The sequence below is a fragment of the Schistocerca gregaria genome, chromosome 2 (assembly GCF_023897955.1).
Source record: "Schistocerca gregaria isolate iqSchGreg1 chromosome 2, iqSchGreg1.2, whole genome shotgun sequence".
Lineage (NCBI taxonomy): Eukaryota > Metazoa > Arthropoda > Insecta > Orthoptera > Acrididae > Schistocerca > Schistocerca gregaria.
The window spans coordinates 386,178,551-386,193,932 of NC_064921.1; the positions used below are offsets into that span (position 1 = coordinate 386,178,551).

The 15,382-nt window shown below is 44.3% G+C and overlaps 1 protein-coding gene across 7 annotated transcripts in view; it reads right to left on the reverse strand.

The window, feature by feature from the left end:
* LOC126320879 (rho guanine nucleotide exchange factor 12) overlaps window positions 1–15,382 on the reverse strand; it is a 1,029,890-nt gene that overhangs the window by 245,786 nt on the left and 768,722 nt on the right. For all 7 annotated transcript variants that reach the window (XM_049994132.1, XM_049994128.1, XM_049994129.1 and 4 more), the window contains one exon: window positions 9,681–9,733. In XM_049994132.1, the coding sequence (XP_049850089.1) occupies window positions 9,681–9,733 (53 nt within the window). The remainder of the gene's footprint in view (window positions 1–9,680; window positions 9,734–15,382) is intronic.

The window sequence follows — 15,382 nt, forward strand, 5'->3', positions numbered from 1 at the left end:
CCGGCTTTCCGGGAATGTATCACCATTGTTAACATGTCACGTTCACGACTTTGCAATTTTAAAAGCAAACAAATGCCTATGTAAATAGCTTCGTGTGAAAGCAATGATAGGCAAAGTTTAATGCATTGTTGAAGACGGAAAACTAGGGAGAGAGCGAATACGGAGAGGAATGTAGCCTTCTACATGGTAAGGGAAACCAGACAATTTATCTAATCAACATTTATCAACTTAAGAGTGAAAATCTTAACAACAAGTTTCATGTGATACTTCACAACTATCGATATCGTGCAACTTCCTTCGTCTCTGTAAGAGTAGCATACAGACAAATCTACTAATAGTAGTCAAACCTAGATCCTCCTCTAATAATTTTATCCCCACGCTTCCCATTGTGAACAAATTCATTTAACCTTGATCCCCGAAAGCGTACCATACCAACAGATTCCTTTTTTCCTCGTATTGTGGCACAAACTTTTCTCCCATAGTTTAATTCAGTACTTTATTATTTATCCGATCTCCCCATCTAATCTTCAGCGTTCTACTGACGAACTTTTCTTTTCTGATCTGTACTGTCTATCGCCCACGTTTCACTAATCATACAATGCTACGAAGACCTTTAGAAGAGACTTCTCAATAGCTAACTTCAAACGCAATGTTAACAAAATTCCTTATTTTCAGAAAAGCTTTTCTTGATATCACCACTCCCCCATTTCATATCCTCTCTACTACTGCCGCCATCAATCTGGTGTTCAAACGATTAAATTCTTATAATTTTAGCGTCACAGCCTAAGCTAATTCCCTCTACATTACCGAACTTAATCCGATTACATTTCCTTACTCTGTTCTATTATTGATGATTTTCATTTCATAAGCAGTTTTCCAAGACCCTAATCCATTCCTTTCCAGTCTCCGACAGAATTACGTCACTGGCAAACAAAGTTTTTATTTCGTCTTCCTGACCTTTAATTGCATTTCAAAACTGATTTGATTTACCGCTTGCTCTATTTATAGATCGAATAAAATGAAGGATAATCTATAACGCTGTCTCGCTCCCTTTCCAACTTCCGGTTCCCTTTCACGCCCTTCAACTGACAACTGTCGCCTGGTTTTTGTGCAACCTGAACATATCCTTTCACTGTTAGTTTTTCGTCTCTGATAAATTCAGAACTTCAAATTCACTATTCGAGCCAACACGCACAAAAGTTCTCTCTAAATCTACAGATCCAATAAAACATCTCCGGAAAGTAACTGATCCCCAGCACGATTCGTAACAGTCGTTCCACCCTATCACTAATGTAACAATGAAATACTAGAACAGTTTCCAAAATGAGATTTTCATTCTGCAGCCGCGTGTGCGCTGATATGAAACTTTCTGGCAGATTAAAACTCTGTGTCCGACCGAGGCTCGAACTCGGGACCTTTGCCTTTCGCGGGCAACTGATCTACCATCTGAGCTACCGAAGCACGACTCACGCCCGGTACTCACAGCTTTACTTCTGCCAGCATCTCGTCTCCTACGTTCCAAACTTTACAGAAGCTCTCCTGCTAAGCCATGTCTCCGCTATATCCTTTCTTTCAGGAGTGCTAGTTCTGCAAGGTTCGCAGGAGAGCTTCTGTAAAGTTTGGAACGTAGGAGACGAGATGCTGGCAGAAGTAAAGCTGTGAGTACCGGGCGTGAGTCGTGCTTCGGTAGATCAGATGGTTGAACAGTTGCCCGCTAAAGGCAACGGTCCCGAGTTCGAGTCTCGGTCGGGCACACAGTTTTAATCTGCCAGAAAGTTTCACTAGAACAGTTGTTTACAGTGACAGGGCAAAATGCTTGGTGATACGAAGCAGAAGGCCGACCAAGTCATGAACGTCCTGGAAAAGACTGCAGGCTCAATAAGGAGCCACAATAGGCCCAACGATATACACTCCTGAAGGTATGGTGATTCATATCGTTATCTTGACTCTCGAATCTGATAGGCCGTATCTAGACACTGTTCGTCAGATGAATACGCTCAGAATTTGAGTAATTCGACTCTTCTATTTCGTATCTGCAACGGCGGAACGACGGGGGAGTGTGTGGTGTTCTGCTGGCAGACATCAGAACCATTACTTTCACCACGAACAGAACACAGACCTCCTACCGACCAACGGGGTTCACGGGCGCTCGATTTCAGAAGACGCGCCTGATACGCGAAAACTGCTACGCGTTGCATGGGCGGCTGGAGCAGAGGGACCGTCAAAAATGTCCCGTTTTGTTTCCACAAGAAGTCTGGATGGAAAATAAACAGAGAAGTTCCGCAAATTTTAACGATTTGGGTAGGGTCTTGGTTGGGGGGGGGGGGGGGGGGGAGACTTCGTTGAAGGCAGAGAAAGAGAGAACCTTAGCAAGCAACGTGTTTGCGATACTTCTGCTGCTGTGTTCTTGGACCTAAGTCATGTTACCGATCTTCCTGGTTTCCTTGCACCGGGAAACGGAGAGCACAGTGCATGAAAAGCATAAATGATAAAGTCCAGCATAATATTCTCGTGACGGTCCTATTCAATTTAATTACGAGCCTGGAGCTTTCATCCAACTCTAAGAAATTCGTTTTAAACACACACTGTCTTGCGTGTTAAGATTTAGTTACCACATGTGTGACTTCCATTGTAATGGAACTTGCGGGCTCTCCCTGCAACGTATTATGAAACTGATACAATACTGTAGAGTAGTTGAGAAACGGGAATAAGAAGTCAAGTAGTTTGGTCATTCACAACTTGAAATAAAGGTTGAATCAACGAAACTTAGTAACGGAGAGTTCTTCTAGCATGTAATAACTTGACATCATTATCACCTTGGATAGTTTCCAGCCTCTTGCCGGGTCTGTATGGAACATAGACCTCTCCATCATCTTCTGTCTTGCCACCATCTCTGCGACTACACCCTGGTCCAGTCTTCTCCTTTCTTCTGGACGCATTCCTGTACTCCTTTAATCCTTCTGTCCCTCGATCTTCCTCTTGGTCTCTTTCCGTCCAGTTTCATCACGTGTATCCCCCTGGGTATCCTCTTCTCCATTCTCTTAACGTGTCCATACGATCTCAGCCTTGATTTCTGTATCTCTTCCTGTAACGGTTCCACCTTCATTAACATACGGTTCCACCTTCATTAACACACTGACCCTCTCATTTCTTAACCTGTCTATCTTTGTCACTCCCATATTGTTTCTCCAGAATTTCATCTTACTAGATTGCACTTTCTTTTTCTCTCTTCCCTTCACAACCCAAGTTTCTGATGTGTATGTCAGGATCGGGACAGAGTATGACCGGTATATAACCTTTTTACTGATTTGGGGTGCATCCTTGCTCCACATGAGGCTTCTGACACTCTTAGGGAAAGCTTCTGCTTGTCTCTCCCGCTCGCTTATTTCTCTGTCGTTTTTTCAATCTTCCTGTATCAGGCTTCCTAGGTACTTTAGACTCTCCACTCTCCTCAATCGTTCCCCACCAACTGTTATTCCAGTTGTTCCTCTCGCCTCCTTCCTTGTGATAATCATCTCACTCTTACTTATACTAAATCTCGTTGCATATTCTTCTTGTACTAAATTCTCCTCTAACTTGACATCAAATTAAAGTCATTTTGTGTATTTTCGTTTGTGCAAGTCTTGATATAAAGGGTATCATTTTCAGAGCGGACTGTTATTTAATGTATTTATTCGCTTCGATCGCAATTTTTGGCTATAATGCCATTTTTAGTTGACAGCTCACTATTACGTACGTCCGTGCATTGTTCATTCCCAGAGGACATTGCCCTCCCGTCTACCATTTTTGTACAGGGCGGATCAGTTGCTCCTTCCTACGGGTTTTATTCAACTCTCAGGGCCTTCAAATGCCACGAGCAACGTTCTCATACTCTCTCCCTCGCTATGCGGAAAGTATTAGTCCTACATAGAAAAATGAACAGGAATTTCTCGTAATAAATTTAGTGTAGTTAAACGTTGCACTAGTATACATTTGCGCTAGAGGCCTAGTTTTCGAATAATTCAATAAAAACGTGCGAAAATGACCTTAAAAAGGTTTTTCTTTAATAACTTGCACACAGTGGCCTCTAGCGAAAACATATCCCAGTACAAAATTTAACAACATTAAATTTCTTACCAAAAGGTCCTGTTTATTTTGTCTGTAGGACTAACAGTTTATACATAGCGAGGGGTAAGACATGAAAATAGCGCACTGTTTTTTGAAAGCATTGCAGGTTGCAGAAAACCTATAGGTAGGGGAAGCTCAATAACACTATATATTCCATGCATACAGTAAAACGGAAGCCTTCGTCATTTATATAAAAGAATGTGGGCTAGATTACTGGTCGATCATCAGCGATCGGCTTGTTATTTTTGGCGCGTCCCCGGGCATTAGCATCTTAGCGCTTTCGGCTGGGGCGCGCGGGACGGCGACAGGCAGAGTTAGACGAAGAGCTACGTTCTTTTACATAAATGTCCGAGATTCTTGTCTTATTGTGCACATGGAACGCATAATAATGATTAACACAAGGTCAGTGTCTTCTGGGAACGAACGATGCACAGATGAACATATTGAGAGGTCACTCGAAAATAACGTAAGAGGCCGAAATTGCGATCGTAGTGAAAAAATACATATACTGTACTCTGATAGAAAAGTTATCTCGTTTCTAAAATAGTGAAAGACAGTGGACACGACATTAAAGAAAATTGGCGACCCTGTTATAAATGTGTGACCATAACCTGCCACGATTCGGGTACTGATATTGCAGCTGGGTTTAAGAAGCTGGACTTCTACTACGTTCGCCAGTGGTAAGTGCGTTGCGGCGACTGAAAGGAGTTGCTTTGCGCCGAGCGTGCCCCGCCAGGCAGCGGCAGGTTGAGGTGTGGAGGAGGGGGCAGCGGGCGCCCTGGGCAGGCGCAGGTGCGACCACAGCGAGCGCGCCACGCTGCGCTGCCCGCTTCAGCTCCGGCCAACAGCAAGTGCCCACTACTCGAATCCGCTAGCTGCCTTTGCTGCTGCCGACCCAAATAATACAGTCACTGTTGCGTCTGATGTGTTGCGTTCCTTCTGACGCACCTCAAGATTCAAGTCTGTTGACGGTACCGTAATTCGGTGTCTCGTCTTGAAATGACTCAACCCAGCCGCGAAGGGAAATTAAACTGCTGGGATGGGGCACTAGCAGTACAGTAATACGAGCATTATGATTCCTGCACTACCAGGTATCAGGTCTTATCCAGCAAAGCGGACTTACTACACCCTGTTTCTGAGTCTATTGATACGTCGGTTCGGAAGAGTACTTGCATTTCAATTTTATATATAGCGTTGCATTACCTTCATTTCAGTGTGTTTCGGTGGACGGCAGACATGGCAGCTATAACGTAAGTAAAACGTGGCGACTAAGATTTTACAGATCCAGTGGTTTAGCACTGGGAATTTCCGATGGGAATCTGGGAGCTGATAGCTTTTTCCTTAATTTGCATATGAGCAAAATCACATTCAACGTGAGAGGCGTCTCGCTTCAACGAGCATGGTCGCTTGATAATGGAACTTTCGCGTTGACGGTAGCGTAGCTGTGGAAAATTTATTTCCAGGAGCTGTTCTTTGTCTAAAGCAGTTTCCGGCAACAGCTGAAGGGTAATTCTGTGAGGTAAATCACATGTCGATAGGATTTGTAACTCACGATAAAATACCGAAGGACGTCTCACTGCCTACATATCAGAGAGCACGAATAGCGATAACTCATGCCCGTTGGGCGATCAAGATTTGTCTGTGGGATTTTTATGTTAACTGTTTCATTCACCCTCTTATTACCATTTAATAATGTATATGCCACTAAGAAGTCAACCTTGTTAACACTGCGTTGGCCTAGTATCCTCTTTGAGCTAGTGTCCATCTATAATCTCATCACCTGAACATGGAATTGTTTGAACACTCATTTCAGAAGTGATATGTAGTTAAACGATACTCCATACGTGAAGCTAAAAGTCTTCTAGGCAAAGTACCAATGCAACTAATAAAGATTCAAGGAATGTCACTTTTGCACTTGTTACACTTTGGAGATTTTCACTCTAGATATCTCATACTAGACAGAACGAACAATTTCAGTGTATGGTTCTCCTTATATCCACATTCAATGCTGAAATGGCGGTCGTGTTTCGGTTACGTGCCGACTCACTTCCAGCAGTTTCAACGTTATGTATCTGTTTTAACATCATACAGCCCTTCGATTATGTAGCACAGCGGTCATTGCACCTTTGAGAAACAAACCCAATACGCTCCTTTTTTCGCACAATATTGCTCCGCGAAATCGAAAATGTTTGAAATACGCTGGCAGTAACGAGTTTTAGTATTGTGTAACTTACTTCTGGCAGTTGTGAAGATGAGATGAAATATGTGCAAGAGGGCCTCCCGGCGGGTAGGCCTGATCGCCTGGTGCAATTCTTTTGAGGTGACGCCACCTCGGTGACTTACGTGTCGATGATTACGAAATGAAGATAAGGAAGATTACACGAACACCCAGTCCCTAAGCGAAGAAAATCTCCAACCCAGCCGAATTCGAACCCGAGCCTCCCGGCATGACAAACCGGCGCACTGTCCACTCAGCTACAGTGGATGACAAGTTGTGAAGATAAACCCATTTCATACTCCCAGAAAAAGGCAGTAACAACAGTTACAATTTGCAAGGGATTTAATAACTTAAGAAATGATAACGTTTTGTCTTCCGTATTGTTCGTAATATGTAAGACAACTCTCATCTTAAATCAAGAGAAAAACCAACGTAAGGAATTAAAGGATAGTAATACTGATACACCAATGTCAGTCGGTATGAGATAAAGTTCCTTTTCCGAAAGACTGCCTTTAAGAAACGGATCAAAGGAAGTTTTTCTCAGTAAATTATCCGAGCAATGTGATCTGCCCGAGGCTTCGGCCAACAGCAGATATCATCATTCCCTCAACGCTATGAGCAGGAACTGGATTAACCCCCCTGCAAAAATACAATTAAAGATTTAGTGTCACCACCCGACAAAACTAAAAGAGCCTCGATAACGATACCAGCAGTAGCAGGAAAGAAATTACTTCACATAGCACTGCATAAAATGCTACACATGGCAACTCATAGGTGTGTGATATCTCGCACTGTCAGTTCTCTCAGATATAAAAACTGCGGCAACAACTATCAGTCACCGCCAGGAGGTATCACACTAATAGCGTTTAACACGTCCTCTAGCTCTGATAATGATCTCAGTTCGGTGAGAATGAGAGTGCGAACTTTTTCATGTATGTTATATTCAGCTGAAGCCACCAACACATATAGAGCTACCAAATTACAGGGAAGATTTTTATTGCGCTTTACCCAACGTAGCAAATCGACATTTTCGCTGCCAGTTGAGGATGCTTAGGTTTTTGTAAAAGAGGATCGTATGTCTGCAGCTCTCTGAAGACGAAGAACTATGATGTACACAGAAAACACATAATGAAGATATACAAGAGAGTGAATCACTTGGTCATCCGGAACAACACTGAATCATCCCGGTTCAGGTTCATGGTAAACTGAACGTGTGGACCCATGTCGTGGTGCAAGAAAAAAGATCTCCCTCCCCCCCCCCCCCAAAAAAAAAACCACTGCAGAACGACCTTTGGTCTGAACTACACGTTCCGCACTCTGCGGGTTTAACACCTCACTGGCTGGCCGGTGGATTCTACGCATTGAATCACTTGAAGAGAGGAAAAATAGCTACGTCGCGCCGCACAACGCGTCTCCAGTTAAACTACCGTCTAGTTCGTGTTGTTTTGGCCATTGAGGACGTGCAGCTTTATGTGCCATTATGAGTAATGTTATTTTGCGAGAGCCCCACTCAAAATATCCACTTCACATAGTCCCTTCGCAATGTTTGCGCACAAATCTGTTGAGGCAGACGTCCATACACCGACAAAGGGTACCTGTATGACTTGTAACCGATTGTTATTGACAAGACGTGACGGTTAGGATCTTTTTACGAGCACTGCCATGACGCCGTATTACGTAGCTGAGGGTGACACACCTTCCTTGCAGACACGTTGACCAACCCGCGTCGATGTATCAACAAATTGGGCACCTTCACTCACATTGTGGGCAAGGTCATGTCAAAAACTGATAGCTTCTTTCTGTCATTCTGTCACGTCTCCTCGCCGAACCATCTTACTAGACGATACAACCAAGTGTCGCACGAATCATTTCACTGCCGTTACTTACGTGAACGGCGGAGGGTCACGTCAATCCCTGGAAACAGTTCAATACCGCTTCAAAGCGACTGGTGTTTCCTTTAATGGAGCGACTAACTTTTGTCAGGTGAGCTTATTGCTTTCTCAGGTGGCTGCATTACGTCGGTGCCCAATGTTGGCACTGTCGCTACCTCTCCGCAAGATGAATGAACCTACCAGACTTCGCGGTGGAAACAAGTTGACAGCATACGGCTATAAAGGTAGACTGTTCCCAGTTACAGATGCACGAAACGAAGAGAAGCATCAGAAAGGGCGTTGGACACAAAAGCCGGCACGGACGACATTTCGGGCTGGAGCAGAAACTGCCGGAGCGAGTGAGCTGGTTGTCGTAGCCGGCGCAGGGCAGGTAGCGGAGTGCCGACAACACCGCCCACGATCGATATGGCCGAAGCAAATGGGCAGCGCTGCTCCCCGACAGGGGGTGGCCGCTGTCCGCCCACGCCACACGTGCTGTGCCCTGCTGTGCTGCTACTGCCAGGGTAACAACCTGTCACCCGTGTCAGTCGTGTCTCCCCGGTGACGCCCCTGGGGCTGCACGAAGTCCAACTTACCGGTATATCCTTTCGCCCAAGAGCGCCAGCCTAGCAGCACCGTAAGAGAGAAAGTAAACAGAGATCCCTGCGACACACTAATCCCTCTTTTCTACTCGACCTCCGGCGTGCCGAAGACTGAAGTGTCCAGGTTGATACCGCATCTCATGACTTTCGGAAGACATTCTAACGAATTTCATATTGTCTTTTAGTGAAGCAACGAACTTTACCAGCATCGGATCGGATTTATGAGTGGATTCGGAGTTTTCTAAAAGATAAAACTAAATACGCTATTTGAATGTACATTGTTGCTTTGAAAGAGGAGATACTATGGAGATCCCGCAGCTGTGAAACACTATATGTAAATTGAAGAGGGATAACTGCTATCAGCTGCAGCGGAACATTAAGCGGAAACAGTGGCGACAAGCGAAAATGTGTACCGGACCGGGGTTCGAACCCAATATTTCCTACCTAGTAAGCAGGAGATGCTGGGGGGCGATCGGTCGATCGAAATTTTCTACTCCGCTAAAATATAGAATATTAAACACCAATGGGAAAAAAAGAACAAATTTAATGATTACAGAAAATCATGACGAACGTTTATTATTTATATATTATGTGAGGTGCTTTACTGTTCCAGCGCGCGTCCTTCTGTTGCGTGCACTTAGTTCCAACGATGAAGCTCGACAGGACCGGGCAACAATACAGTCCAAAAACAGTTGTAGCTGCTGGAGTAAGCTTTACTTAGTTGATTTGCAACGAAATTCCAAACTACTGTGGATTTCACTTTCCAGATTCATGATGTAATACGAGTCCACAGTCGAGACCACCACTTAATATAATGCTTCGATGCAATAAACAAATCGATATGAAGGATCCTACAAGATAAATACAAATTTTGTTACTTACTTGGTCTTCGAGAGGTTCGGATCACTCGTTTTCCGCCGCTCTCGCAGCTGCCTCTGTAAATTAAAAATTAAAAATAATTATTACCTAAAAAGAAGTGGCAGCTCATTTAGGAAGGCATTAAAAGCACTGAAATGGGCAGGAAAATAGTAAGTATAGGTGTCACACATCACACAATTCCATGAGCTAGAAAGATGGCAACGGGTAACTTATTTTTTCCATAGTGTTATGCACGGCGCTGAACGTTAAAGGAAGACCTGGCGTGAATACGCTTGACTGTGCGTCATTAGGGATTTCCCGCCTTGTTACTACCAGTTATAAATTTAAGATAACACCGAAGAGATAGGAAGAGAGTTTTAGGCTCCCATTACCACCACTTGCGAAAAGTCAAACACTCACTTAGAAGACAGATGACATAGTCCGATGGCCGCGCACATCGATGGTCGTTGTCATTTCAGTACAGACTTCAAATTTCTCAATTTTTTGTGATCATACACTACATGTCGGCGTAGGAGACCCTATTGGAGCACAGTATTAATTTTTGCACGCCTGTCATCGTATGTCATCTGAACAGCAGTGTTCGAACAGAGACGTCTGATCCGAGCTCGTGATGATCATGCTCTGTCGTAGAACTTACGGCGGTCATCCGCCCGCATTGGGGAGGTGGGAGGGGGGGGGGGGGGACCACCCTGATACGTTTGGACCAAACAAGAGTGTCTGTGGTGTCCACGGTATACTTATTATAAGAAAGCCAATGACGACTGTGAAACGAGACTAATGGAGACGCATTGATCTTTGGATTACAAATAATTTCCAGGCGAAAATCTATGTCGGCTTCTTGTTTGAGCAGATAGTACATAAAGAAGCAGAAAAGGCCAGTTTCACATGGATAACAGGAACGAAATTTGGCTGGAATTTCCAGTACCTCAGACTCTGAACTGCAAGTATAAGGATAGACCAACAGGAACGGAGAACGAACAGGGGGTACGGAGGTCGTGGATGAGAAACAGGTCTGGATACCCGTTAAACCACGAAATTAAACTATCAGGGCTCTGTCTGGTTAAAAAATACATGTACCTGGCAGCGATTGTATGTTAAGTGTTACGAATGAAATCAAAACCCTTCGCGTCCTTGCAGGTAGAGCATACGTACGGCAAAGTAACGTCAGGTTTTAGCACTAATTCGATTCTGGAGGCACGATCAACTATGAATGTTCAACTTTATCATCTTGTTAATGTTGCAGTTCCTCTTATTTACGTGCTCGCAAAGAAAACTGGAGAGGAATTCAGTCTTGTGCAGGACAATTTTATAGTTTTGTTTTCATCCAGACACATTTCAGCACTTTTTGTGCTATCATCGGTGGGTTTAGTTTATTCATGTTCTGCAAAATTGTTTTTACTTGTTAACCTGTAAAGGAACTTTCGGTAAGCTATATTCACATTTGTAAAATGAGTGGTTGTTAAATATTTTGCATTGGCCTGCTTACAGATTTAAGGCACATATCACTGAGTTGAAGCATTCTATATTGTGTATTTATGAAATGTCTGAAGGTTCTAGTTTTGTAGTACATTTGGATCAGTTAGGAGTACGGAACTTCCATCCAACGAACACAGAAACCGACCTAAAAATGCTTAAAACTATTTACAGTTTATGCCAAATAATCAACAGAAGGAAACTATCACATCTAAAAATTAATAGCTCAAGGAAGAAAGTTTACGTGAAAACATGACTGTGCAATGAAACCCTCTTTGCCGCAATAGAAGGCCTATATAAATAACACCTACTCAGAAACTGCGTATCATCAGATTCTAAAATTAAATTCCCTTCTCTCCATACTGCACACCATTCACTCAACATGCCAATCCACAACTTTCTCGCTCTTCTCCCCCCCCCCCCCCCCCCCCAACGCGCCAAACGCTCTTGCCACGAAACAAATGAACACTGCATACCAACAACAACAACACGAAATAGCGAAGGGAGCTCTGTGGTTAGCGAACAAATTCTAGAAAATGCATCTGTAATGACAAAAGCGAAAGAAATAGGCTTCTTATCCCGTCACAAACTAAGTAAAAACAGCACATCAAAATCTGCAACACGCTAAATGACACGACATCTAATAGCTTAATGTGAGGTATGGAAACAAACCGATACATCCACTTTATTTCCAAATGTACTACGAAACTATACTATAACATTCAGAGGTATCGTAAATAAACGACATAGACTGCCTCTACTTAGTGACACACGTTGACTGTACTGCATGCAAACCAATGCAAAATATTTGAGAACGTTCACTCGTTTTACAAATGTATATATTCTGTACAAAAAGTTGCTTTAAACTAAGTAAAAATGGAAATGAGCGTACGGCATTGTGAGCTGGGAGTCCCCCATTCGGGGAAGTTCGATAACACGTAAAAACAATTTTGCAGAAGGAAAATACACGGATTAACCTACTGAAAACAGTATAAGGAGTACTGAAACCTGTCTGAGGGAAAACCTATGAAGGTGTCTTGCATAAGGTGAAATTCCTCTCCGTGTTGACCTCTAGGGAAGGAACAAGTATCAGCTTGCAGCAGGGGAAGGAACCAGTTAGGTGACACTGTTAGATTGGCAGTCAACGTGTCTGTTTACGGGAACAGCACAAAGCTAATGATCAGGCTGTAAAGATCGGTGGTGAGCAGAAAGAGGCTCGGCGCGGACACGTGCCATTATTTGTAGGAGGGCCGGCGAGGCCGCGGCTGACTGCCACTATTGACAGATGGCCGCCCGCGCTCTCAAAACAAACCCCCAGCCACCAGCAAGCACGCGTGCTACTTGCTGCCGCCTACGTCCGCTGAGAGATTAAAACGCCTCCCATCATACCAAGCGGCGCGTTAAGTTGTCAGCCTCAAACTGTCCGGCCGTAGCCTTCGTACGTTTTCGTCTGCAGTCGAACATACATTGGCACTGAGCACCACGCGCAAAGCACTGGAGCTGCGTCACGTGGTTTTCGTCTGTCTCTTCACCACGGTACACTGCCCTATAGCAGAACTTGCAATAGCGTACTTCTGAAAATCCTGAAGGAATAGTTCTGTGAGTGAAGAACGGGCATAACGTCTCAGGAATTCTACAGAAAATCGCCTGTTTAATAGAGCTCAGAACTGAGCAAGCGTAGAGAGAAGCAGGACCCTTGACGCTACCGACATCAACAGTCTACAGTATATCACACACTGAAATTTTTACATTTTCTTTCATTAGAGAACCACGTAAAATTTACTGAACATAGTTTACCACCGTCTTCGAGCGGAAACAATAACTGGCTTTGGTGAAGTGATTTCAGATGGTAAACAGTTCTTACAGTCACATTGTTACATATGAACGAGACTTTAAAAACTGAGCATGAAGATCAAAAATAACAGTAAATATATCAATGAAACGCCACAACGCATTTAGGACTCGTCTGCTGTATTTTATTTCCGCTGAAATTCTGATCTGTCTCACAAATGCTCTTAAGGTGCGTCTTCCGGCTAATCGCCATGCAACTGTGCTCGCCCTACATGTAAGTAGTGGCACGCGTTTATGTGCATGCCCCTTCCTCAATATGAGCGCGCGTGTGGATTGCATTTACAACTGTGTTCACACCAAAGACACTATTGGCTAGGAACTAAACATCTATGGTCCATAAAACGCTAACACGACAGTACTGGCGAGCCCCTGCAACACAGCTATTACTGGCAACCCCAGATGTTCGACCAGCCGAAAAACAGGCAACCGCTGGGAAACCGTGCTGTACACAGCACGCAAACCAACCACACACACACACCCTACACCGTCTGTGAGCCGTTCTATGACCGATCGCCCACTAATGTACAACGACTATGAACTGTTGCAGGGACGCAGCAAACTGCAGCAAGCACCGCAACGAGCTCCAACAACGACAAAGGTGAAGATGCACGATACCTCGAACTAACATAACCACGCCTTGCATGCACTGTCGCAGATAGCAAGCCGCTACTGCCCTTTCTACCCGTCCTACTGTAGCAGAGGTTTGTTTCCCTTGGCGCTTGCCTTGGCACTTTTTTCCCTCTGCCCTTACAACCGCTACCCTTCGATCGCTTTCGTCCACTTTCTATCTCCTGATGGACCATGTTAATGACTAATCTTACCCAGACGCATGGATAACATCACAGCCCGCGTCTTGTGACTCCTGATTCAAAAACTAACATGATATATGGAGGTACCAGTAGAACTCTTGGTTTGGTCACCACGTTGGTGTTGGGTTGGGGGACGGGATGAGGAAGAGAGAAGGGGCCTAAATTACAGGTGTCGAACCTTCTGAACGGATCCCCGACAAAATCTCGTTTCTTATCGAAAGAACGCTCTAAAATCAGGTTTCGGACATTTATGGCATATTACAAAATTAACGATGGTTTCCTATGCGTAAGTGTTGAACTAATGATCTGCATATTGCTGGTTTATTAGGAAAAATCGGTAACCGTGCTAGTGACGAAAAATTTAAATAAATTGAGCTACTTTTCTTTACGCCAGCGGCTGTGGCGATGGGGGGTGTTCCACGTATGGGGTAAGCTTTATCTCTGGCGTTGCGCAGGAACTAGTACCCCGATACGCAGCGCACAACCATTCAGTGTGGCAGGCGGTCCTGGCAAGTAACACTTGTCCAGAAACGCGAAATGAAACTATCAAGAATATGGGTATTGTCCAGAGAACCCGAGGAAGTGTGGTAGCACCGTTACAACAACGATCTGACGGATAGGGTGAGTCCCAGTCAACGACTTTTCTGATGAAGCTGTAATGTGTGACGAAGTGTCGTCTAGTGACTGTTGGATGATACAGTATGACTTGCATAGAGTATCCATATAGAATGTACGTGGTAGCTTGCTCTAAATGTAGAAAAATGTAAGTTAATCCACGTGAGTAGGAAGAACAAGCCGGTAGTTCAAAAATGGTTCAAATGGCTCTGAGCACTATGGGACTCAACTGCTGTGGTCATCAGTCCCCTAGAACTTAGAACTACTTAAACCTAACTAACCTAAGGACATCACACACATCCATGCCCGAGGCAGGATTCGAACCTGCGACCGTAGCATCCCACGGTTCCGGACTGCGCGCCTAGAACCGCGAGACCACCGCGGCCGGCGGTAAGCCAGTAGTGTTCGAATGTACGCTAGTGGTATGCTGCTTGATAGTTACGTCGACTGAGTATCTAGGCGTAACGTTGCAAAGAGATATGGCATGAAACAACCACGTTGAGAAAAATACTAGAGGAGGCGAGCAGCCGACTTTGGTTTATTGGGAGAATTTTAGCTAAGTATGGTTCTTCTGCAAAGCAGACCGTTTATCCAACAGTAGTGCGACCAATTCTTCAATAGCGTTGAAGTGTTTGGGATCCTCACCAAGTCGGACTGAAAGAAGATATCGACGGATTAACAGGCCCGCTGCCAGATTTGTTACCGGTATGTTCGATCAACACGAGAGGATTGCACAGATGCTTCGTCTACTCAAATGAAAATCCCTGGATGGAAGACGAAGTTCTTACTGCGAAAAACTACTGACAAAATTTAGCGAACCAGCGTTTGCAGTGGAATTCAGAACCATTCTACTGCCGCCAACGTACCCATTTCGAGTGAGGTCCGCTAAGACAAAATAAAAGAAATAGGGCCTCGTACACAGGAATACAGACACTAAGTTTTTTCCTTGCTTCTATT